General features: G+C 37.2%; 1 protein-coding gene across 1 annotated transcript in view; it reads left to right on the forward strand.

Annotated features, from left to right (window-relative positions):
• The first annotated feature begins 1,443 nt into the window (after nt 1–1,443).
• The window catches only part of MYOZ2 (myozenin 2), a 28,570-nt gene continuing 6,248 nt past the window's right edge, over nt 1,444–23,765 (forward strand). Inside the window, exons 1-5 of the mRNA XM_004686634.2 lie at nt 1,444–1,581; nt 2,138–2,228; nt 12,996–13,165; nt 16,836–16,965; nt 21,680–21,863. Of these exons, the coding sequence (XP_004686691.1) occupies nt 2,153–2,228; nt 12,996–13,165; nt 16,836–16,965; nt 21,680–21,863 (560 nt within the window). The 5' untranslated portion in view covers nt 1,444–1,581; nt 2,138–2,152. The remainder of the gene's footprint in view (nt 1,582–2,137; nt 2,229–12,995; nt 13,166–16,835; nt 16,966–21,679; nt 21,864–23,765) is intronic.

Consider the following 23,765-nt stretch of genomic DNA (forward strand, 5'->3'; position numbering starts at 1 on the left):
AGTAGGAAAAAGAGATACCAGATAGATTATAGAGATGATAGATAGAGAGATAGAAAGATAGATAGACAGACAGACAGACCGATAAACAGAGAGATAAAGAGACATGCTGATATGTTCCTGTGGCAAAATCTGAGATCTTCAACCCTGTCACTACTATCTCTTTGGTCAGGAAGATAACATCTGGATGTTCAGTGGGCACAGGGCCACCCAGAATAAAGCTTAGTTTCCTACCCTCTCTTGAATGATGAATAGCTATGCTTAAAAGAGGTCGAGCAAAATCAGGACATGTTCTGAAGGAAAGACAGTCCCTTTTTCATTCCATTCTCTTTTTTCTGCTAACTGAAATGTAAATGAGCTGACTGGAGCAGCCATTTAGGCCCAAGAGCTCTGTATTTTAGGAATAATGGAGCAAAATTTTAGCTAGAAGGCAACTGAGCCGCTGGTGATTGTATCAGTCACACCTACCCTATCCTAGATTTCTTATTTCGGGCCTAGGTTTGTGTATGAGAAAAACAAACTTCCATCTTTTCAACATTTTTGTTGTGGGAGGTTTTTCTGTTACTCCCATTCAACTTTCATCTTAACTTAGTTGAAAAATACAAAGGAAAATGAAGCACAGTAAGGGACTGGAGAACTGCAACCCTGATATTGTAAACAGGTGTCATAAAGAGTCAATAGTTTAGCACAGTCTTGGCCACCTAGACAGGGAGCTGTGTGAGTTGGGGGAGAGCATGTTCCAGCAGGTGGGAAATAGTGAAAAGAAATGCCCAGAAGTGGGAACATGCTTCTGTGTTCAAAGACCAGCAAGACACCGCCCTAACCATCTTCCCCGCAGGAATCCTTGGTCTGGACCACAGTGACAGGTCAACTGTGTAGGCTGCGCTCTACAGGGTCTTTAACCCTGACCCATGGATGAGACTCAGCTTTTGCTCAGGTGACTTCCTGGCTCAGCCTCGACTGCTCACTTCAAAACTCACGGCCCACTTCACTATTCAGATATTGCCCACCTTTTCTGGAAAACGGGATAAGTTCCCCTGCTGAAAGAATGGTTCTACTCAAACACCCCCAATACTCTATTCTTCTTGAAATGACTACTTTTGCCTGTACTTTAATTTTAATTCTTATTATCTATTATTCTGTTCAAAATCATGTGTCTCTTGCCACTTCCACTAGATGTAGCATCAGAGCTACATCCTAGGAAGTTTTCAAATTCCTTTGGCTACTATCTCTTCCAACCAAAGCCACTCCAAAAAAAAAAAAAAACAACTTTCTGTATGTTCATTCAGCCATCTCACACACTAGAAACACAATGGAGAGAACCTAATCTTTCTCGGGTCCTCCCTTTCGCCAGGGAGATATGAGTAGCTGAAGTATTTGGAGCTATATATAGTCGGTTGATGTCAGCTGGATGCCAGTCTCTTCAGAAAGGCTCAGTCCCCAGTTTGAGTCAGAACTGGGGACCATGCCGTCCCAGGCTCAGGGATAAAAACCATCGGGCCCAAGTGCCATCATATTCCATCTTCAGTCTTTCCTCCACAAATTGAGACTCATCCCTGCTGAAAAGCACAGTCAGAGAGCAAGGTGAGTAGACTGCTTCCTAAAATATTTTATTAGTCAGCTGTCCCAGGAAGTGCAGAGTCGTGATTCATTAGTGGACACGGTTTGCTTTAAAAGCTAGCTGTTGATGCCTGTATTAAAACATCACCACCGAAGAGTTCTGGTTTAATCTGGGGTTCTTTCTTCACTCTGACAGTTTGTTGGAACTGATGTGCTATAATATTGGTACACACGTGAGTGCCAATGAGAAAACAATGGCAGTGAAATAAATGGGGGGAAAGAGAGTAGGAGGGCAAAGGATGCTAGTGGTTCCATGATCTCTCCCAGCCTGGAGATCACTACACTGGCATATAGATCAGCCCTACCTGGGACATTCGGTGCCATCCTCTGTCCACCGTGACATTGTCTGTTGATGAATACCAGGCTCTGTCATCATACAGGGAGTGTGTACTCCAGTCTTTCAGTAGAGAGCAATAATAAAGTCTTACTGAAGAACACACACACTCTCAATAGGGCGATTATAATACACTCCGAATGAGCTGTTCACACTGCTTCAATAATGCTCCTTTATTTTTAACAGGAGACCAAAAAAGCCATGCTATCACATAGTACCATGGTGAAGCAGAGGAAGCAGCAAGCATCAGCCATCATGAAGGAAATCCATGGAAATGGTACCAATAAAAATCCCTCCTCCCACTAATGTAGCTCAGCATGAATATAGACTCTTCCTGCTGTTACTTAATATTCTCTACTTTACTTCCTCTTGATTCTTGCCATTCTGTTGTAACAGACTTGGAGCTGGGAGGGGGAGGTAGAACAGCCTATAGTAACTGATCTTTTTCAGTCATCCTTTCTCATTTGGAAGCTATTTTCAGATGAACAACTGCTCTAAAGGAATGAAGCAATCTGACAGCTGATGTACATTCTGCTTAGTTTGTCTCTCACATTTCACATTATCAGTTAATATCACCCACAATTCTTTTTTGGACAGGGTTCATACGATCTTGCTTTCCTAGTTCATCCCTCGTGGCATAGCTTAGCTTCTTTTACCTTATACGATAGAACTCATTTAAAGTAAGCGTGGTCATTCTTTCCTTTAAAAAAGTTGTGAATCAAATGGGAAGTTACAGTCATTGTGAATGTCTTTCACGCTAAAATCAATCTTCACCTTGAGTATTTAATTTCTCAAGGCATTTTAGATAAACATCTTTTTATTTATAATTTCGAGGAAAATGCAAACTTTTCATAAGGCTTATGCCAGATGTTTTCTTTAATATAAATTATATGTGAAATGATATCCACTCCTTTTTCTTTCAGTGGTAGCAAATGTCTCTAGAGAAGCATTTTTCTTTATACATTTTTTGTTATATATTTTCATTGTTTTAGGAGAAATTCAACTTTGTTCATGAGCAAAGGATGGCACCGATTTGAAAAGAGATTAAGTAGAATAGCTCAGATTCATTAAAGAGCCGACTTGAGGCTTTTCAGATATATCTGTGGAGAGCGTTTTCAAGGGGTTCCTTACTTGCCCTTTGCTGACAAGGAATGTCACCTTTCACCTGAGAATACTGAAGCACAGAGGCATGCCATCTGGTGGGGCAGCCAGCAACATAGATAAGTACAGTGATTTCATATTTTACCTTTCATATAGCAGGCCGAATAGAACCAAGCAAATGTTGTTTTAGATGTTCCTTGCACAATGGAGTCCTATATAACAGCCCCAGTCATGAGGTTTTGTCTTCTATTTTCTGAAATACAAAAATCACCATCCTGGATTCAACTTAGTTCCCTTGTTTTCCTACAATGTCAGCCTGGCTGGGAATCCCAAATCCTGTCTCTCAATTGAGTGTTTACCAATCCAAGGTTCTAAAACTCATGCTTCTTTTAACCTTTTATGCAGCTGGTATTCCCTGCTTCAGGTAGCTTATACCTGAATTGTTTATATAGTGTTTTTTGATCAATATGGCAAAAAGCAGTTATGTCTTGAGTATGAGGCCAAATTATTTTTCTTAAAACTTGGCTTGGCATAATTTATCATTTCTAATGGCTCTGGGGCATAAATTAATTGATTTATTGAATGTATTCCTAGTTCAAATATGGGTGGGATTCTGATCTGCTTTTCCTGATCTAGACCTGAAGGGGAAGAACATTTTCTTTTAACAACTTTGGTGTTCATGAAATAAAATGAAAAAAAAATACAAATCTATTTCAAGAGTGAATAAAAAAGCTCTGATAGTTACTACCTCCTGGCTAGTATCTCCTGGCCATATAAAGCCTATGGTTGCCCCTCTCGAGTCACGGGTAGAGTTCCAGCATAGTAAGTGCGGTCACATGCCCTGCCCTTGTTTGGAGGTCAAGCATTCCACATAATGTGGGGATAATCGCAGACTCTTTCTCAACTCATCTCAGATAAACAGCTGTATTTCTCTATGAAACAACTTAAATAGCTTCCCTCTCATATTTTCTCTCATCTTATAGGGAACTTGACATTCTGACTTTGACATATATTTAGAGATCTGGAATAAAAGGAGTTATAATTATTTTCTTGGGATGTAGAAATGCAATGTAGACTGCAATAAAATTTTTGGGGGAATAATCCTCCAAATTTTCCAACACTTCACAGCAGGATTCTGGGTTATATGATAGAGCATGCAACTTTTTTGATTTTAAGTAGAAGAGAACATCAATCAAATTTGGGTTAGATTGTCCGGAATAGTACATGAAGGGAGAACATCCTCAAAGCTTTCTCCCACCTCCTTCCCTTTTAGCATTGGTATTTTTGTCGTTGTTGTAGCTCACTTATATTCTATATCACTTTTCAAGAACTTTTAACCTGCAGAAGAATAAAAGGTGACAAAGTGATAGCTCAATCGCTTTTCACCTGAACAGGAGCTAGAAATTCAGTCCAGCTCTTGGCAAAGAAAGACCATAGCTGGTGAACCTTTGTTCAGTACAAGAAAGATTAAAAAAGAGAACATTTTATATTTACTTATTTAGGCTTTTTTCTACCAGCATTGTTCATTTTTGTACAGTATTTGATTTCTTCCCCTCAGGTGTAATCCGCATAAATCTCCCACCACCACCTCCTTCACGATCCATCCCCAATTCCTTGTGTTCTCTCCCCTGTTGTGACCTCCTCCCACTCTCTTTCCTGCTGGATGTCTCAGATCTATAACTTGTTTGCTAGCCTTCTTTTTTTCTCTGACACTTTGTTCAGGTTCCCTATGTACCTTCTATAATAAAACCATCCGATTATTTTTTTCCTTCTGATTTATTTCACTGAGCATAATCCTTTCAAGCTGCAAATGGCATGAGTCTATCTTTTTATTGCTGAATAGTATTCCACTGTGTATATATATCACATCTTTTTGATCCAGACATCTGTTCTTGGCTTTAAATCATTTCCACATCTTAACTATTATAAACAGTGCTGCAACAAGCATAGGAACACCAGTTTCCTTTTGAATTAATGTATTTGTGTCCTTTGAGTAGATTCCTAGGAGTAGAATTACTGGGCCATATGGTACTCCATTTTTAGTAATCTACAGGTCCTCTACACTGCTTTCCATAGTGCTTGGACCAGTTTGTATTCCCACCAACAATGTAAGAAAAACGGAACATTTAAATCAGAGGGAGAAATTGTCACAAAGAAGTACTGAAAAAATTCCTGTCTATGTAGACCCAGATACTTACGGCTGTATAAAATGAATAAAATATAGATAAGCCACACCTCCACTAACTATACCCCCAATGTTAGGCATTATGGATACCCTATGATTTTGCTGAGCAAATATTCTACATTCCCAACACATAATTGATACAAAGTATCCCTTAGCACTAAGACTACACAGCTGCAGATTGAACAACCTTTCACATCACCTCACAATCGTCATCATCAATATCAGAAGCATGGGTCTGGTGGTATTAGCTGTTTTCTGTCACTATTATGAGACAACCTCTATACTCTAGACAGGAGCATAAGAGATGCATCAGACAGGTACCCTCCTAAAGTCATCAGACAGGTACCCTCCTAAAGTCAGGCAAAAGAAGGTGCTCTGTGCCTGAATTAGTGGTGGGGGCAAGGAAAGGTGGCTTGTAATAGCCCTGCCCACCAGCTCTGTGAATCACGCCTAAGTCCACAATACTCTCCAGTGTTAGGTTCCTCTCACACTTTCCAGACTTGAATTCTGATAGGAGGATGAAACATAGGGCGTACTAACTTGATAGAAAAAGAACAACTGATAGAATCACAGACAGACACCCTAAAGCAGCTGGAATCTGTTCGGCAGGGGTGAGGAAAGCAATGGGAATTGTAGAATCATGAGAAGACTGGGCCATTGTGCCCTAATCTTAAGCTCAGATCTTGCTCACAGTTCAGAGAAAGTTTCCTAAGCCTGGAGATGCCTCCTTAGGCTACCTGCGTTCCCAACAGCTTTCTCACCTGGGCTCTGAGAGGGCTTTCTGGGATGTGCTTAGGCTTTCCCTCGCCTCTAGCCCCCATGACTGTTGAACATGTTTCCCAGCTCACAGAAGAGGACTGGGCAGATTGTTTTTGAGATTTCAGGAAAAGAATTTAGCTTTGTGGCCTGAAAACAGGAAGCCCAGGTTTTAAATGGAGAGCTGTATCTGACAGGGCTCCTCAATAGACTAGATTCCCCAGTGAGGAGGGCAGATGCGCTGGTATACCGATTTCTGAAATTCCTAGTTCTAATTCACTGAGCCATGTGTTGAAGTCAAATGTCGGTGTATTTGAGTTTCTCCATCATTAGAAGCAGTGATGATATTGACATAAATAACAAGGGCGTTTTGAAAAGTATGGAGTAGAAAGTCTCATATTTGAGATGAAATATGATGTGCAACCTCTTTTACTTTCCCTGCATCAGCACACTTTAGACTATAATTGTATTATTAACATAAGAATGAGGGTATTAATTTCACAGGTCAATCGCAAAACGTTTGGGGGGAGTAGAAAACATTAATGCTTTGGGATACAAATTTGTTTTCACATTAGCATTCTTATACCCCAAGGGGCAGGGGGAAACACATTTTATATTGAAAGCTGGCTGAGAGTAATACCTTGTGGATTCATAGATTTGGTGAGGATGCCATCAAATTATAAACCCTGACTGAGGCCCTCCAGAAAAGTAACAACAAAAAACTACACTAAACTCTAGTTTAATACGGAAGTTGAAAGTATAGTGTTTAATTCTAGCTATACAGTTTCATCATCCTAGATTCTTTGCTGTTTTTTTCCTATCCTAATGTGTTCTAGATGTATCTCTTTTAAGCTGTATTAGATAAATTTGTGCAATTCAATTCTGTAAGTTAATATTGGTCACTTCATATCTCCAGTATTTATAGATTTATGTGGCTATTAAGTGATAATATTTTAGCTAACAGAAACATTTTCAAAGCTTTGTAAAATGGTCTTAGATTTCAAATCAAGGCAAAGAAAAATGAAATAGGAAAATCCCAGATGGGTTTCAAAAGTACCATATAAATCTACAGAAATGTATTAAAAATATTTTTCACAACAGTAAAATATCATTGTACCAGTATTATCACTAGGCATTATTCAAAATCATAGACTGGGCTATGATTGTCCATGTAATATGTATATATGGATATTGCTTTATGTAGTAATGCACATTTCTAAGCTATTCACCTAAGCCAATTATCTGTAAAAGGCAGAGTCTTGTAGCAGAGAAAATCATCTGTTGACCGCAACCATGCTCCTAAGTAGGACCAACCCACAGAAGAATCAGCAGCAAGGTACCCCCCCCCCCAGCACTGAAGCTGCCTCGGGGCTGTGGTGAAACAGGTGGTAAAGATACCCATTGATGCAAAACTGGAGTCTCTATATAATTAGGTAAGTCTGGCAGGCTCAAAGTTTTAGAATAAAAAAAGGAAAACTATAGTGCTTCTTGTTCACATGTAAGTAAAGTCTTTGCTAAGTTTCAAAATGCTAACCCATACAATCAATGTAAAAAAGAGAATGTTTCCTTTTGGAGGCACAGATCGCCTGTGTCTGCTCAGAAGATTCTGCTTTGAAATAAGGTGTGAACGTGGACTGGTGGCACTCAACAGTCACTGGTATCTCCCCAACAAAAATCACTTTTCCTTCTGGTTTATAATAATCATAGTAACTATGTCTGCTAGGTATAAAAGGTAGAAGGAAAATGTACTCAAAGATCAAAATATTTGAACGTCTGGGGAAAGATTTTAAATATTAACTGAAGAATATGGTACATTTGGTATCACACTGAGAAAGAATATTGGTACCAATGGCTTAATATTTCAGGGAGATTACAAACAAATAGGAGGTTGTGCATATTAATTTGATGATGCTTAAGACCCCAAAGTTCTATATCTTTTCCTAACTAGGTATTTAATTATTCAAAAACAAGCAATTTCATTGGAAGAGTAGAGTTGCAAAATGTAATTCATTCCTATAAAATATTTACAAATTAATGGAAAATGCTGGATCACTGGCAATGACGTCAGTAGGAAAGTATGCCTGGTGACATTATTTTCAATAGATGATCTAATGCCGTAAAGACCAGGTTCTAATCCGTCAGAGCAAGGACATGTATTCTGAATTAGTTGTATCATTTATCAGGCATTCAGGACAAATACACTGTGAGACCCTGAACAGAATAAAGGGCAGGGAACAGCTGAATGTGGACTCTATGTGCTCAGTTGACAAAGTTCTTCATGAAAGTTTGAGTAATGAGAGTACCCATAAGTCAGCAGACTCCCAACTCACAAACAGCTGAAAACACCTTCTCCAGTTATACCAGAAGTTAACTATTGGAAGGGAAGGGAATGGAAGAAAATATTGAGATTTTTAGTTTATGTCTTTTGTTGTCTGTTTATAGAAAATGCATTGACTTAATATATTCCCATGTGTAGTGTGCTAATAGATATCTAACGACTGGTTCTCTATGAGAAAAATGCTTTGGTATGTAGAGTGGGCCAGTTTCTGAGAAATAAACACTTCCACTATGACCACTTTCAACCAAACATGAAGGATGTACTGGAAGCTGGGTTTGGAAAAGATACTCAGTGGTATACAATTAAACTGCATTTCTACCATATAGATATGAGAGATATAGACTACATCAATAGCAAAAAGAATTAGAAAATAATTATTTTGAATGTTTATTGCTTTGAAGTTTAATAATGCTTGTGTTCACTGGGTTTGCTGCTGGCTCACAGATTCACTGAATATTTCACGATCTGCTCTAGGAATCAGTATACAGATTGGCTCATCATGAACTTGTCATCCAGAAGCTCTGGCTCCCAAACCCTACTATCACTCAAATAAAGGCAACTCCCTATTCGCTCCTTACAGGACAGGAGGAGAAAATTAAGGCTTAAGGGCGTTGAAGTGGAATAGGAAAAGCAAGCAAAGAGGTTGAGAGTTGGCAAAATACTTTGTGAATCTTCTTTTTCATTTTGTCTTGGATGATGCCTCTCCTGTGCTATGAATTTACTAGACTCAGTGGATTGCCGTGCTGATTGCTTCTTGGAGGGTGCAAATTCCCCTGGGCTCCTACTGCACACCTGCTCCTGTAGCCACATCAGTGACGGCTGCGGAACCTTGCTAAAGAGGAGTTATTGGTCTTAGGGGTCCCACTCACTGTGGCTAGGTCTGTGCCCTTTTTTTTTGTTTTAATCCTTCTGCTCTCTTCTCTGTCTTTTCTTTGAGGATCCCTTAACATATATTTCATGGACTTACATCAGTGAGGTGAATATCTAGAGAGGATAACTAAAGCAGTGAGCATGCTTTTAAATGGAAAATGACAGAAAGTTAGGAAGCAACTAGCCTAAATAATGAAAGGAATTTACTGGTCCACATACTTGATAGATTCCGAGGAGGTGTGGTAGGGCTTCGTCGGGCTTCATCGAGCAGCTAACGTCCACCACTAAGGAGGCCACTGCTATTCCGCCTTCCATATAAGCTTCACTCCAAGGCTGGCTCTGTCTTTCTATGAGTACTAGCCAACAGTTTCCCCAGGCGAAATACTTCTGTGTTTACATGCAGCAGAAAATAAAGCCCTAGCACCCCCTCCTTCCCCCTCCCCCACAGAGAAAAGTCCTCACAGTCACTCTTATCAGCCTAGATCAGGTCCTTACCTGTTCCTGGATGAATCACAAGTGGTTCTTTCCTGCCCAACACACTCCAGAAGAGTATTGTGAATCTCGGGGGGGGGGGGGGGAGGACCGCAGGATTAGTCACGTGGTTATTTCAGAGACCTGGGTGGAACTCGCTAGTATGGAAATATTCTGTCAAACTTTTGTCTTGGCGCCGCCAGATTATATTTACACCATATCTCGAAATGTATAACTCATGGAGATTAGCATAGTAATATGCTATTTCTTTTTCTAGTACTTCTAGTTTCACTTGAGTCTTTATAATGACTCAAATTGGTAATACCATGAAAGGAAATTTGCATCCCTGAATTAGTTTCTTTATGTGTAGTCCATGAAAAACTATGTAGTCTTCATTGCAATGAAAAAGATTCCAGTCCTGTAAAAAACCTGTCACCTCTGCATTTTCTAATGGATGACTATTTGGAGATTTTTTTTTATTTCTTCAAATTGTCCCACTAGGAAGCTTCTTCAGGGAAAACAATTTAAAAACCTCATTAGTAACATAACTGCATTATAGACATTGTGCATTTCATTAAGAGAACAAACATTTTTATTTTCAATTTTCTGTGTTAATATTTTGTTCTCTCTTTTTCTCTTGTTCTCTATCTCTCATTGCCAATGGAATTATTTTAAGAAACATTTACAGAATAGCTTTCCATTTGTATAGCATCTAATTAGTATGCGCAATAATCTATCTCTTCTGTCCTTTGTGATCTAAAAGGAACTTGCTTTTTTGATCCCAGACTCAAAAATTGAAATAGCTCCACCACATCATCATCACACTCTCTGGCATATTGGGGTGTACATTCATGGACCCTGAGAAATAGCACACATCTCCTTTCATGTCCAAGCACACAGTAACAGAGATGGCAAACACACAAAGGTGAATATTTAGAATTCAGCAGAGCTGGCGAGCAAATTCTCATCTATTCTGCTCCATATAGAATGTTCTGATTCCTCTTTCATTGGTAATTTTTGCCATCCTATGGAAATTGTAACACTGAGCAAAAAAAAAAAAATTCTTTTTGCACATCAGAGCAACAGACAAATCTTGCCTGCATTGCATTATAAAAAGCAATGAAATTTTAAGTTGCAATTTTAAAAATTAATAAACTTAACTTCTCAGATAAATTGAGTTGAAAGTATGAAATGTTTTTGTATACCCCTTTTCCTCCTTATACAGTTTCCCCTAGTATTAACATCTTGTATAAGGGTAGTAATTTGTTGCAGTTGATGAACCAATATTAATACACTATTATTAAGGATTAAATAATATACATTATTAATGTGAAATGAAGTCCACATTTTCATTAATTTTCACTCTCTGAAAACTAAGGGTTTTCATGAATGCATAAGTCATGTATCTACCATTATAGTGTCCTATATAATAGTTTCATTCTCTTCACCCTCTCTGCTCCACCTCTTCATCCTCCCCACCAACCCCACAGATCTCTGGCAACCACTCATCTTTTTATCCTTCCTGTGGTTTTGTCTTTTCCAGACTGTCATACAGTTAGTATAGTCTTCACAGACTGACTTCTTTTACTTAGCTATAAGCATTTAAGAGTCATTGGTGTCTTTCAATGGCTTGATAGCAGTTCTTATTATTTTTAAATATGTATTTATTTATGCATACAAAACTGGGGTACAGGACAGAGGTGCAGGGGAGGTGAGAGGATTCAACAGAGATAAGTGGGGAGCTGAATAGGCAGATTGACAAAGTACACTGTTGAGGGGAGCAGTGGGCAGGTCAGGAGAGGTCTGCCGCGCCATGTGGATCACCTCTGGGGCTGGCGGGGATTGAACTCATGCTGAAGTGGCGTTAGCTTCTTAGTGCTCTGCTTTAACCCACTGCGCCACCAGGGAGGGCCCGATAGCTCTTCTTATTTTAAGATACTAGTGATTCACATACAATGCTAAGAAGCAAAGTCAAACTGTACCATGTATCTTTTCCCTGTTTTCACCAGTAGTAACATCTTGCAAACCTATAGTACAACAATCACAACCTGACTGTCGACACTGATGTAGCCAGGAGACTCCTATCAATCACTATCTGCCTGATGGAATCATCAGAGGCAACTTAGTGGTAAATGGTCAAAAAAGTGACTCATTCATGTCATGGTATCAGTAATCAAAATGGACAAGTTATTGAAACACAGTATATTGGTAAGTCTCCAGAGAATTACAGAGTGAGAAGAGTTGATCCCAGAATTTCCATTGTGCATGTGTTGGTCTGTTGACTAGTGAGAATAATCTTTGTTTGGCACTTTGTTTGGGCACCTATTGGTTTTTCTGGGTTGTTGGTATCATAGGTCCATCTTGGGGTAAATGAGGCTGAAGGAAACCCCAGAAAATTTACCACTGTATTATACCTCGGGTTTAGAGATCCCAAACTGGTCTTCTCGCCACCTTTCAGTGGCTATTTATGCTTGTTTTATACATAATGTCCAGGATTTTTAGTAGTACTTGGTAGATGTGTAATGAAAGGTATATCTACTCTCTCTTCCTAGATGCAGAAATACTAATGTTATATGCTTTAGAATTAGTGGAGCTCCTCTCGTGTAATATGTAATTAATTTTTTGAAGTAAAATTTAATAAGTAATTCTGTTGTTGTTCCAGAGCTTACAACTAACTCCTACTATTACTATTGACAACCAAATTCCATTCACCCTCTGTTTCATGTACCCTGCTACACTTCTGTATATGAAGCATTTAATGAAATCCTCATATTAACCATATGGTCATTGATAACTGTTTGTTTATAAATATTAGCCCCACTTTAGGATCAAGGAAGGTGAAGTTTAGGGAAAGAATAGGTTATATATCTATGACTATACACATCGGAAAGCAGTGGAACAGGATTTAACCCAAAGCTGTATGAATAAAGAATCTATGTCTTCACCACACTGGCATCTAAGAGGTAATAACTTACAGAGTGTGGCAAAGCATTTCTTTCTAAAGATTTTTATTTATGCATGCATGCAGAACTGGGGTACAGGCCAGAGGTGCAGGGGCAGTGAGAGGATTCACCAGAGACAGAGTGGGGAGCAGTGCTGGCAGATGGACAAAGTACACTGCTGAGGGGAGCAGCAGGGAGACAGGAGAGGTCTGCTGCACCATGTGGGTCACTGCCCTGACTGGGGATTGAACTCACACTGAAGTGGCTGTGGCCAGCTTGCAATGTTGCGTCCTAATCCATTGAGCCACAAGGGAGGGCCAGCAAAGCATTTTTAAAAATGCTTACCTTGGTGATTTCACACACAGGGATATTGTTTTGCAGATGTAGATGGCATGGACCTGGGCAAAAAGATCAGCATCCCCAGAGACATCATGTTGGAAGAACTATCCCATCTCAGTAACCGTGGTGCCAGACTCTTTAAGATGCGGCAGAGGAGATCTGACAAGTACACATTTGAAAATTTCCAGTATGAATCTAAAACACAAATTAATGTAAGTATAAGGTGATAGTGTGGTATTTAAATGGCAGCACTTCTAAATCTATATATTCCTTTATTTCCAAGCAAGTATTCGACATATTTGCTTTCTGTTAGAGCATTTTTTTCCATGACAATGAGTAGTTTAGGTGTGTAAACAAAAGGAGTATTGTATTTGTTATGAGTATCATTTTAGTTCAATGGGAACTTTTGTAAGCTCATAGATTTGGCATGGAAGAACTGGTCTGTTCAGCTAAGAGGAGGGAGAGGGAGTGGAGAATGGTGGTACTGAAAGTTTCCATGGTCTTATCACACCAATTGTTTGGGATGGAAGTAATTCCAAAACCCATAGCACTCCACCAAGTGTGTGCCTTTCATTGGCGGAATACATGCTGGCACTGAAGTGTGCCTGGGAAGTATAGACATACCTCACCCTTTCAAAGCATTTACTCCACATTGGGCAGGGAGTCTGGAGTTATAACAGAAGCACTGTGGACAACACTCTGAAAAAAGCCTTCCTCAACTGAAAGTTAGTAAACAAACTAGTTAATTTAATTGCATTTACATATTAAATAATGCTATATTATTTAAACTATCTTTTAGAAAGATTTTAGTTGTTCATAGTAAAAAAAAAAATCCTAAAAAATAAATACAAGACATCAGGAATTGAAAGAAAATAGTAGACTGTCTACATTTGAAGAAATGGCAAACTACAGGAAATGTTTTATTGCCTGCAGGTTTCTTTGTATAACCATGAAGAGTCTGCACTATTCAAAACTGAACATTTTCCAGCTGTATCAATAATAGGTTTTGAATATGCAGCAAATGTTTGAATGTTTACAGCAAACAGACTGATTTCATTGCCCTCCTTTATCATAATTACTGAAACACCTTGTAGAACTAACATCTACCCCCACAAGCACTAAAATTTTATTCATTATCCAAATTTCTATTTTCCTTGTTATGTTTCTGATTAACATAAGTGTTGAGAGAACATCTTAAATCATTTTCCCTCACAGTAATGAGCATCCTTCAATCCATGGATTGAATCTAGTTCTAATTATGAATTTAGTTAGACATTTAATCTCAGTCAACTAAAATACTTACATTTAAAAGCTGAGTTTTTACTTGAAGTCATGGATAAATGTAATTTGACCCTGTAATTATGCCCAATGTCATTTTATAAAAAAATATTCTCAGCTAATACAGTAGGAGCTTAAAATAATACTTAGCCCATCTAACAGGGTCTGATTTTATAATCATATTCTTTCAGTTATAATCACAGTGAAGCAGTTTTGTGGGATAATTAATATACAATAAGGTGCCTTACAAAGTCATCTACAAGTCTAGACAGCTGAATGAATGAATAATGATGTTATTGTTAGTGTGTACGACTCTAACAATAACTATAGTTCTGGAAAAAGACAATGAGATTAAAAATGTCCTTAAGACAGAATATTTCTATCACTAGTATTTCAAATTATTGATAGTGATTTTCCATGCATGTGGTAACACGTTCTGATTATATATAACATGTGTAAGAAAGTATTGGTAATTTTTCTGTGTTCCTAGAAAATTGGGCTCAAAATAATTAAAATTGTCCAGAACAGGTGGACTGAAATAAATAAAATAAATGCTGATCAATAACTCAAGGCCGTAAACCATAAAGTTGACTGCAATGCAATATAATATAGTCTAAAGTCTGATGAAATGTACTCCCCCTTCTTTAGAAATGAGGAAAGTAGTATTCAGGGAAGTAAACTGATTTGATCTTAGCAACACCATAATAAAGATGACTCTAAGCCAGCTCTTAGAATTGTAGAGTTCTTGGCACCCATACTTAATTCCCCTTGCTGGCCTGGGAACGGGGAGACCAGGTGTAGGTCCGGCTCTTCCACCAGTCATGGGATTTGGAGCTTATTTAAAACTCTCTTTACCATTCTGGACCTGATTTTTCAATTATAAAATAAGTAGATGGACTCATGTTCTTGAAGGTGCTTTCTGGCTTTAATTATCTGGGTTCTCTGATCTGCACTCTAAGAATAACCTGTACCATACATCATTGACAAAGTGAGCCACACTATATGATGATTTGTTTGCTTGATGAAGGCACTGTGTACAACTTGAAAGAAACATTGTTGACATGACAGGAATTTTAAAAATAACATTAGGTTCAGTTCTATTTCCATTCATTTATTTATGCTTTTAACAAATATTTATTGAATGCCTACTGTTTTAGATACTGTGCTTGCAGCTCAAAGAAATAAATATAGTCATTATCTAGGGATGTAGACAAGATAACATTGGAAGAAGTCTTTAGTTATAATGTAATTCTTGAATCTTCTTTAAATGATGACATTAATCTAATTCATTCACAACATTTTCTGAAATGAGCTTTTACTTTTATTATCTTCCCTTGAGTTATGTTGTCAAAATAATTTATTCAACTTACATATTTCTTGTTTTATTATACCATTTAAGACATTATTGATACCCTTTGTTCAAATATTTAGTATTATTTAAGAAATAATACTAATTTCAGCTCTGGGTTACTCTGATAAGAAACTGGCAAATTCAAACCACACAAACCTTCCATGCTATAAGCAATAACAAGAAAGCTGTTATTTTAAAAAGTAGAAATATACTTGTATTCTACACAAGCCTATTTTGAGGACCTAGATAAAAAGCTGATCGACTTCTTATACAAAAAAGTCAAAATAGAAATAGACGAAGAAAATAAGCAAGCAAGAGAAAATAAAATACAAGAGTGACTCATGATAATTAAAAGTTTTCTATAAATTACTAACAGAAGATATGAAGCAAGCAATCCATGTTTTACAAGTCAGAAAACACAGGTATTTCATAACTATGGGCTTCTTTGAAATCTCCAAAATGTGAAATAATACTGAGAAAAAAGGAAAGTATACTATAAAAAATAGTGAAATAAAACCAAATGAATATACTGGACTTCTGTATTTTGCTCAAAATACAAGTTTTATGTATCTGGTGAAAATCACACAATACACTTTTTAAACCTTTTATTTCTATGGGCATTTTAACAGAAATCATATCCATTATACATGTTTTCATAATTTATTTGTTGTTAACCTATAAGTTATCGCTTTGGTTTTAATTTGTTGAGGACCAACTTAACCATAATAAAAAGGAAAACATTTTTATTTGTCTTTTCAACTTTTCCTGAAGAAAATCCTCCATAATGGAAACCTATAATTTAAGGTTTATGTCATAACTAAAACAACTCTCTACCCAGCCATTATAAAGCTTTGCTTGTATACTTAACAATAATAGAGTTACTGGGTGTCTCCTGATAATTAGTGGCTAGCTACAAAGAGTTGATTTTCCTGCTCTCCACTAATTCCCAAGAAAAAGTCTATGCACTATGTCAGTACTTGATTTTTATTAATATAGATCGAGTGGACTGTAAGTTTTGGTGACATACATTTCATGGACACATTTCAGGAACTTAGAAAAAGGAACTCTCTATGTGTGATCCATACACACATCCTATATTTATCTCAGTTGGCTTTGAATTTACAATTAAATTAGCAAAGAATTTTCATCTTTTGTAAAAGATGGTATAGGGTCCATATAAATGGAGTCTTGCCCATATCTCCTTTTAGCGTGCCTAACTGAGCTGAAATCAGTTTGCTTTTGATCAAATACAGCACAATATTGCCATGCAGAATGGGAAACTGGATGGACACAGCTTGGATGGTGGCTCACAGCAAGCCCCCTTCACTCCTCCCAACACCCCGGATCCACGAAGTCCCCCGAATCCAGACAACATTGCACCAGGTAACTTATTCCTGACAAGAAAACGGTAAGATTGCTGTGCCTATCATGATTCATGTCATTTGGATCCTTTAGTAAGTGGGGCCTAAATATGAGAGCTTTTCTCCTTACCTATTTTGTGGTTAAGTTCAGGATAAATGTAAAGATTTAAACCTACAGGACCAAGCAAAACATATGTAGCCATCTTAGGTTCTGTCAGATGGTCTTTTGTATTTGCTGGCAATTATTTATTGTAGTAAAAGCTAAGTGAAGTAAATTTAAATTCTACTTGTATAGGACTGTTCAATTTATGAAAGCTTTGGTATATACTATCTCCTTAATTCCACAATAGCTCCATATAACTGCTGTGACAGAAGTTTTTATTTAAGCCCATAGTAACTGTTTATGAGTTAAATACAGGTCTGGTACCAAATTTATTTAATATTCACTTGAAGTGACCTTGTGGAGATTGCTTTCATTATTCTCTGCTCCTTTAAAGAACTTTAAATGCAACCCCTTAAGATTGTCTATTTTTGTGTTACCTTAAAAGAGAAGCAACTCCCTATCCAAGCCAGTATATGTCATTCAGAGATACTGTGAGATTAGGAAATCAGAAATCAGAAAAATAATCCGAGCTTTTCAGATAGTGTTTTCAAAATAGCTCATAGCAAGTATGTTAAGTATTTCCTCAAGTAATGTGTAAAGGATTTTTTTTTATTTTAAATACATTTATCTTGAAATTAGCAGTACCTACCATGTTTTTCTAAAATAAACTGGAAGTTTAGCAAAAACACTTTCAGAATTCTTCTCAAAGAGTAATTGTGTTTTGAAAATAAAGTAACTGCATAATATTAAATTTTATTTAAAAATAAAGTGAAAGTCGTTTTAAGCTTAGGTTTATGAAGATATTCTTATTGGACATGAGAAAAAATATTGTAGTAAAATAAAACAGAAGGCCAAATAAACAATTAGAATGCATAGAGTTATTCTGAAGTGAAGCATTATAATAAATTTCTCAAATAGCTTTCAAATAGCTTTTTTTATTGGCAGAAAAACAAATAGCAGATTCTTTATATATAACATTAAATACAAGCCAGGAAAGCAAGCTCTGGAATCATGTAGACCTGGATTCAACCTTCTGGATCTTTCTGTCCCTTCTCATTTTACTGCTGTTTTGGAGAACAAAAATTAGTATCTTGAGATCTCAGTTTCCTCAATCGGGAAAATAAATCTCACTGCACAGATTCATTGTGAGGAGTTAGAGTGATAATGTACATATCATCCATGATGTGTTATAAAAAACTCAGGTAATGCTAGTCTTTTCCCTATCCATTGTTATATTCTTAATATAAAACAAAGTTTATACACATTCTTTTAACTCCAAAACCTATACTGCAACCTCTTGCTTTTAAAATAGGAAGGAAAAGACATAGTGAAATCTTTATGTAGATCCAATTTAAAATTTCTATCACTGTTAGAAGCTTTACCACGTGATGACTGTTATAACTGTGTAGTTGTAAAAGAGTAGGAAATTTTGCTTCTTTGCTTCAAGAATTTACACATATGGACAGAACAAACATCCATATTACATTTATTTGTTGTCTCACTTTCTCTCTGCAGACATAACTTAATAGCATACATGCATTTTATTTATTGTGAATAATATGCATAACACACATACATATAAATATTTATATGTAGAAGAGAAAGTTTAAGGTACAACTTCATATAGTTATTTAAAGCTAAAATATCCAATTATTAAATGTTAGAAAATATGCAATACAGACTAAGTTTCAAAAACCAACTTTTCTTAGATATGAATCAGGAATACTATTATATGCCATAATACTGTTGGAATGAAGTTCTTTTGAATTTGAATCAGTTATATTAAAACATATTTTAACACCTAAATTAAATTTTGGCATGAAGTATTGCTGAATTGTCATTTTTCTAAGAGGTTAAACAAATAATTCAGCATATAAAAAAAGAAAAATGTTATTAGTTAATTCACTTGGTAAAAGGAAATAGGAAGACAAGGAATATTTAAAAATGTGAAAACATTAGAGCAATTATCATCCCTAAAGGCAATTATCATAAAGACCTTAAAATTATTATGTATACAGTGGAGAAACATTCAGAAGTATTTCAAACAAAGTAGCTTAAGATAAAATGCAAAATAACATGTAGAGTAGAATGATAGTTATTTGATCATTAGGTTTATGGGTGTAGAAAAGCTGGGGAAAATATACAAAATGAAAATTCTTTAGTGTAGTAGGATTTTTTTTCTTTTTAAGATCTATGTATTTATGCATACAGAACTGGGGTACCAGCCAGAAGAGCAGGGGTGGTGAGAGATTTCACCAGAGACAGAGTGGGGAGCAGAATAGGCAGATCAACAAAGACACTGCTGAGGGGAGCATTGGGCAGGTCAGGAGAGGTCTGCACGCCATGCGGGTTACCTGCGGGGTCGGGGATCGAACTCTTACTGAAGAGGCTATAGCCAGCTTCATAGTGCTGTACTTTAATCCCTTGCACCACCAGGAAGGGCCTGTAGTAGGATTTCAAAGAATTTTCTAGAGACACAAAATTAAAATTTTTTAAGTTTCTATGTAGTTGACATCTGATCAATTTGAGGGAAGAACTAGGACATACCACCTGGTATCTATGATAATGGAATCACCTAGATTATACAAAGGAAAGAATAAGAAAATTAACTTATTTTCTGGGGGAGACAGAAATGGCAATCTCAAGTTAGGGCATGGTGAGAGAATTAGGGAGAGCATTCCGGGCACAGGGAGCAGTGAACCAGTGGGGACACATATGGGGTCACAGTAAACTTATAGCAGGCCTATGACTATGAAGGTGAAATATGAGAGAATAATATCAGCAGAAATATGAGGCCAGACAAGCATATGTGTCATGCTGGGTAATTTAGAGTTTTGTCCTGGGGAGCTCTTCTCCCACCCTAAGAAAGGGAAGTGAGTGGTAGGATCAAATTTTCCATCTAAGGTCACTTGAACAGCAGCAATATTGAGGAAGTCCGGAAAAAGGTATGAGAGCTGAAGGATTAGTATGGAGGCTTTTGTGACAGCCCACAAAGGCCTGAACCATGACAGTAACAATAGAAATGAAGGAGAAAGTGCAAATTTTCTAGAGCAACGTTTCCTAATTTTCTACTTGCAGATCACTGGCATATGATTTGTATTGAGAATAAAGCCAACCCTTGGAAAGAAGAATCCATTGCTAAGATTTTAAATAGGTGCCCATGGTGGCTCAGAAGTCCATCTGGAGAGCCCACTGCTTTAGAAATCCTTAAAATGTGTGATTGTGATACTTGGTGATTTGTTGTAGAGATGGGGGCGGAGCAGGGGGGGGTTGGATTTATCGTAATGGTTCTGTTTTGGCACCTTGAGATGTAGCTATAATAATATCTGCCAATATGACAAATAGATAAAAAGCTCAATGTATTAGAAAATAGCTACATAGAAGTGCTATGTAGGATATAAAGGGCACTAGAAGAATATTTATTTGGACAATATGGTAGGTAGTTGCACAGAGGACTTCCCCTCCCCCACTCTGCACCCCCACACAAACAACTTGGAATCAGCAATAGGTAGGTCACATTTGAAGTCATGAATATAGGTGGATTTTCTAGGCAGAATTTGGAGTGTAAGAAAAACATTTTGAGTTAACACCAGTGTTTAAGTGGCAAGCAGTGAAAAGCAGACCATTAACTGCTGGAGGCGATCCAAAGAAACTTAAATTACTGCAAGCTTGTAATTGCTAGAGGTGGACTTATCCAGAGATTTGGAAGGAGATCAACTTTGTTACTGTAATGAAAAATGGGTGTGGTTTACCAGAAGAAAATAGAAAGCCTCTGAGAGGAGGGAAAGAACATGACGGAAATCCAGAAGGAGGAGTGAGCAAGTGACCAAAGGATGGACACAGCAGAAAAGAGAACTACGTGGGACCTAAGTGGTCCATGGCAGTGGGGTAGAGAGGAGACAGCTGGTGCTTTGAGCACCTGAAGAGAGCCACTTGAGGGATGGGAAATGCTTTATGGTTTACAGCAGCAATTTCTGTGCTTTTTAAATGGCACTTACAGAAACTTTCCAGCATATGTGAGAGGAATAAATTGAGCAGGTAACACAAGACGCTGAAAGGTTAGGTGTGAAATCTTTGGGAACTAAGTAAACAAAAGCTGGATGCATCAAACAAGAAGATCCGGATCTGAATAAGACAGTGAAGACAAGTTACTTCACTGTTTTGAAGCTTAAACAGTCACAGAGCACTCATTCAAAATAGACAAGACCCAAATCTATTCAGAGGGGAGGGAGATTTTGTTCTCAGTGCTATTTCCCCATAGTCTAGACTGCAGTAGACACTCAACACACGTTTTCAAATTAATGAATTAATTGGGGTGTCTATAATATACATTAACATATGTGGAACAATCTTTAAAAATTAAATGAGTCGTTTCACTGTAGAAATGTATACTGAGATGATCCAGAAGGTATCACCATGATTTAAAATAAAAAATTAAAACAGGAAAAGTGGTTTTTTTAAAAATGCCTTATGCTAAACGGGGTTTTAAAATGTCTGACACTTTCAGATTACTTATTTCTGAGACATCACAGAAAGAATGCATTCTTCTTTAACTCTTTGCCTGATGAAATGGAAGGTGGAGCTGAGGCACTCAGACACTGAGTTTACTTGTTCTTGCTTTACTCTCCCAAAGGGTATTCCGGACCACTGAAGGAAATTCCTCCTGAAAGATTCAACACCACAGCTATCCCTAAGTACTACCAGTCGCCCTGGGAACAAGCCATCAGCAATGATCCAGAGCTTTTAGAGGCTTTATACCCTAAACTTCTCCAGCCCGAGGGAAAGGCGGAACTGCCTGATTACAGGAGCTTTAACAGGTAATTCTGTTTCCCTCAAGATTCTGCTGGCATTCACTTCACTGTTGGCGGTGCTAAGAATATCACGCACCATATAGAGAAATGAAAACTCATAGAAAAAAATATATATACTCCCCTCAGGAAAGCCCTCAGTAGCAAGCTAGGAAATATTCTGAGCCTAGGCAAAGACTCATTTGCAACATTACTGATATGCCAACTCTAGTAATCTTTAAATAAAAATGAAAGAAATGGTTCAGAAACTGTCACCATTACAACAGCAAAGACTAGATCCTACATTTACCAGTATCATTTTAATAATAATTTCTAATTCAAAGGGCAATGTTAGTTTATATGTGACTTTAAAAGTCAATGTTGTTTAGGAATTTTAAAAATAACTCAATATTATGAGAAAGATTACAATTCCAAGTTCCAATTAATGTTCTTTAAAGTTAGGTTATGGGTTATGTAAGGATTTATGACCCAACACTCCAGCACATGAACCAGCCAAAACTAATGCTACAGAAGACATTACCAAATAATATCTGCATTGTGATGGATATATTGGGTTATGCTTTCCCCTGTTATGCATCCTTTATAGTTTCTATGGGGATATTAGAAATAGTTTTAATGGTCTCCTCATACATTCTTTGATCACTTGATTGTCATGTTAAAGTAAATTATCTCCAGTGTGATATTTCATACCCACAAAAAAAGTAGATCCAATCTATAGGTAGTTTAATCATTTCATTTAAAAAGGAATAAATTAAAGAGTACATCTTTGACTTACAAAAAAATGCCATAAGGCTTTTTTAAGTAGTGATCTGTTTATGTACTTTTGGAATAATTGTACTTTAAGATTTTAGTTTCTGCACACTCTGAATGACTAGTATTCACACTACTATTATTATCAGTTACACAGCTACTAGTCTTACAGCTAATATTAACCATTACTAGGAGTCCTAATTAAATTGGCTATATCTATCCCATAAATAAGGTGCACCATCGGATTTAAAGAGGGACTGAGGGCTTGCAGGGAAAAGCTACTGGAGGCCCATTCTAATCAATGAGATAATGTTTTCCACAACGAGAGTGTAGAAAATTATAAAAAGTAAAACCTTAGGGGCTAATGGAGTACTTGAGGCCTGTTTTTGAGATTAATGCTTAGTGATGTCAGAGGACTTCTATATATGTCCAAAATATATATATATGTCCAAAAATATATATATACACACACAAAAATATATATATTATAACTTCAATACACCCCACCTGCCAAGAAGCCTGCTTCCAGTTCTCCAGCAAACTGGGGATATTTTTTGAGTTGGTTATAAAAAAGATGCCTATAAATTGTATAAATGCCAAGTGAGTACTATATCAAGTGTTCATAATACTTTCCCACTAGGAAATGTAGTGTGTGTATATGTGTATGAAACAGACACGAGACAAAAAGAAGCAATTAAGCAATTTTCCAATTATTTCCTAAGTCTTTTGCAATGAGTAAAATAATCTTATTTGGTAGCCACATATTATTAAACACAATTACTAAATATTTCTAATAAAGCATATAAGGGTAATTTGCAGTCTAATAGCTTCATCAGTTATAAAGGCTGAATGATTATTGATTCTCAGTCACAATTTCAAAATGCTATATATTAGGGTCTCACTGGTGGCCTAGGGATTACATCTCAGTGCTATCACCCCGACTGCCTGAGTTCAATCTGCAGATAGGGAGCTGACCCACATATGGCTCAGCAGACCTCTCCTGTCCCACCTGCTGCTCCCCTCAGCAGTGCATTTCAGTACCTCTGCCTGTTCTGCTCCCCACTCTTGTCTCTGGTGAATCCTCTACACACACACACACACACACACACACACACACCTGCACCTCTGCTGTACACTCTTCTATGCAAAAAAAAAAAATTA

Source organism: Condylura cristata, unplaced genomic scaffold (genome assembly GCF_000260355.1).
Source record: "Condylura cristata isolate star-nosed mole 26May11 unplaced genomic scaffold, ConCri1.0 scaffold00021, whole genome shotgun sequence".
NCBI classification, from domain to species: Eukaryota; Metazoa; Chordata; class Mammalia; order Eulipotyphla; family Talpidae; genus Condylura; species Condylura cristata.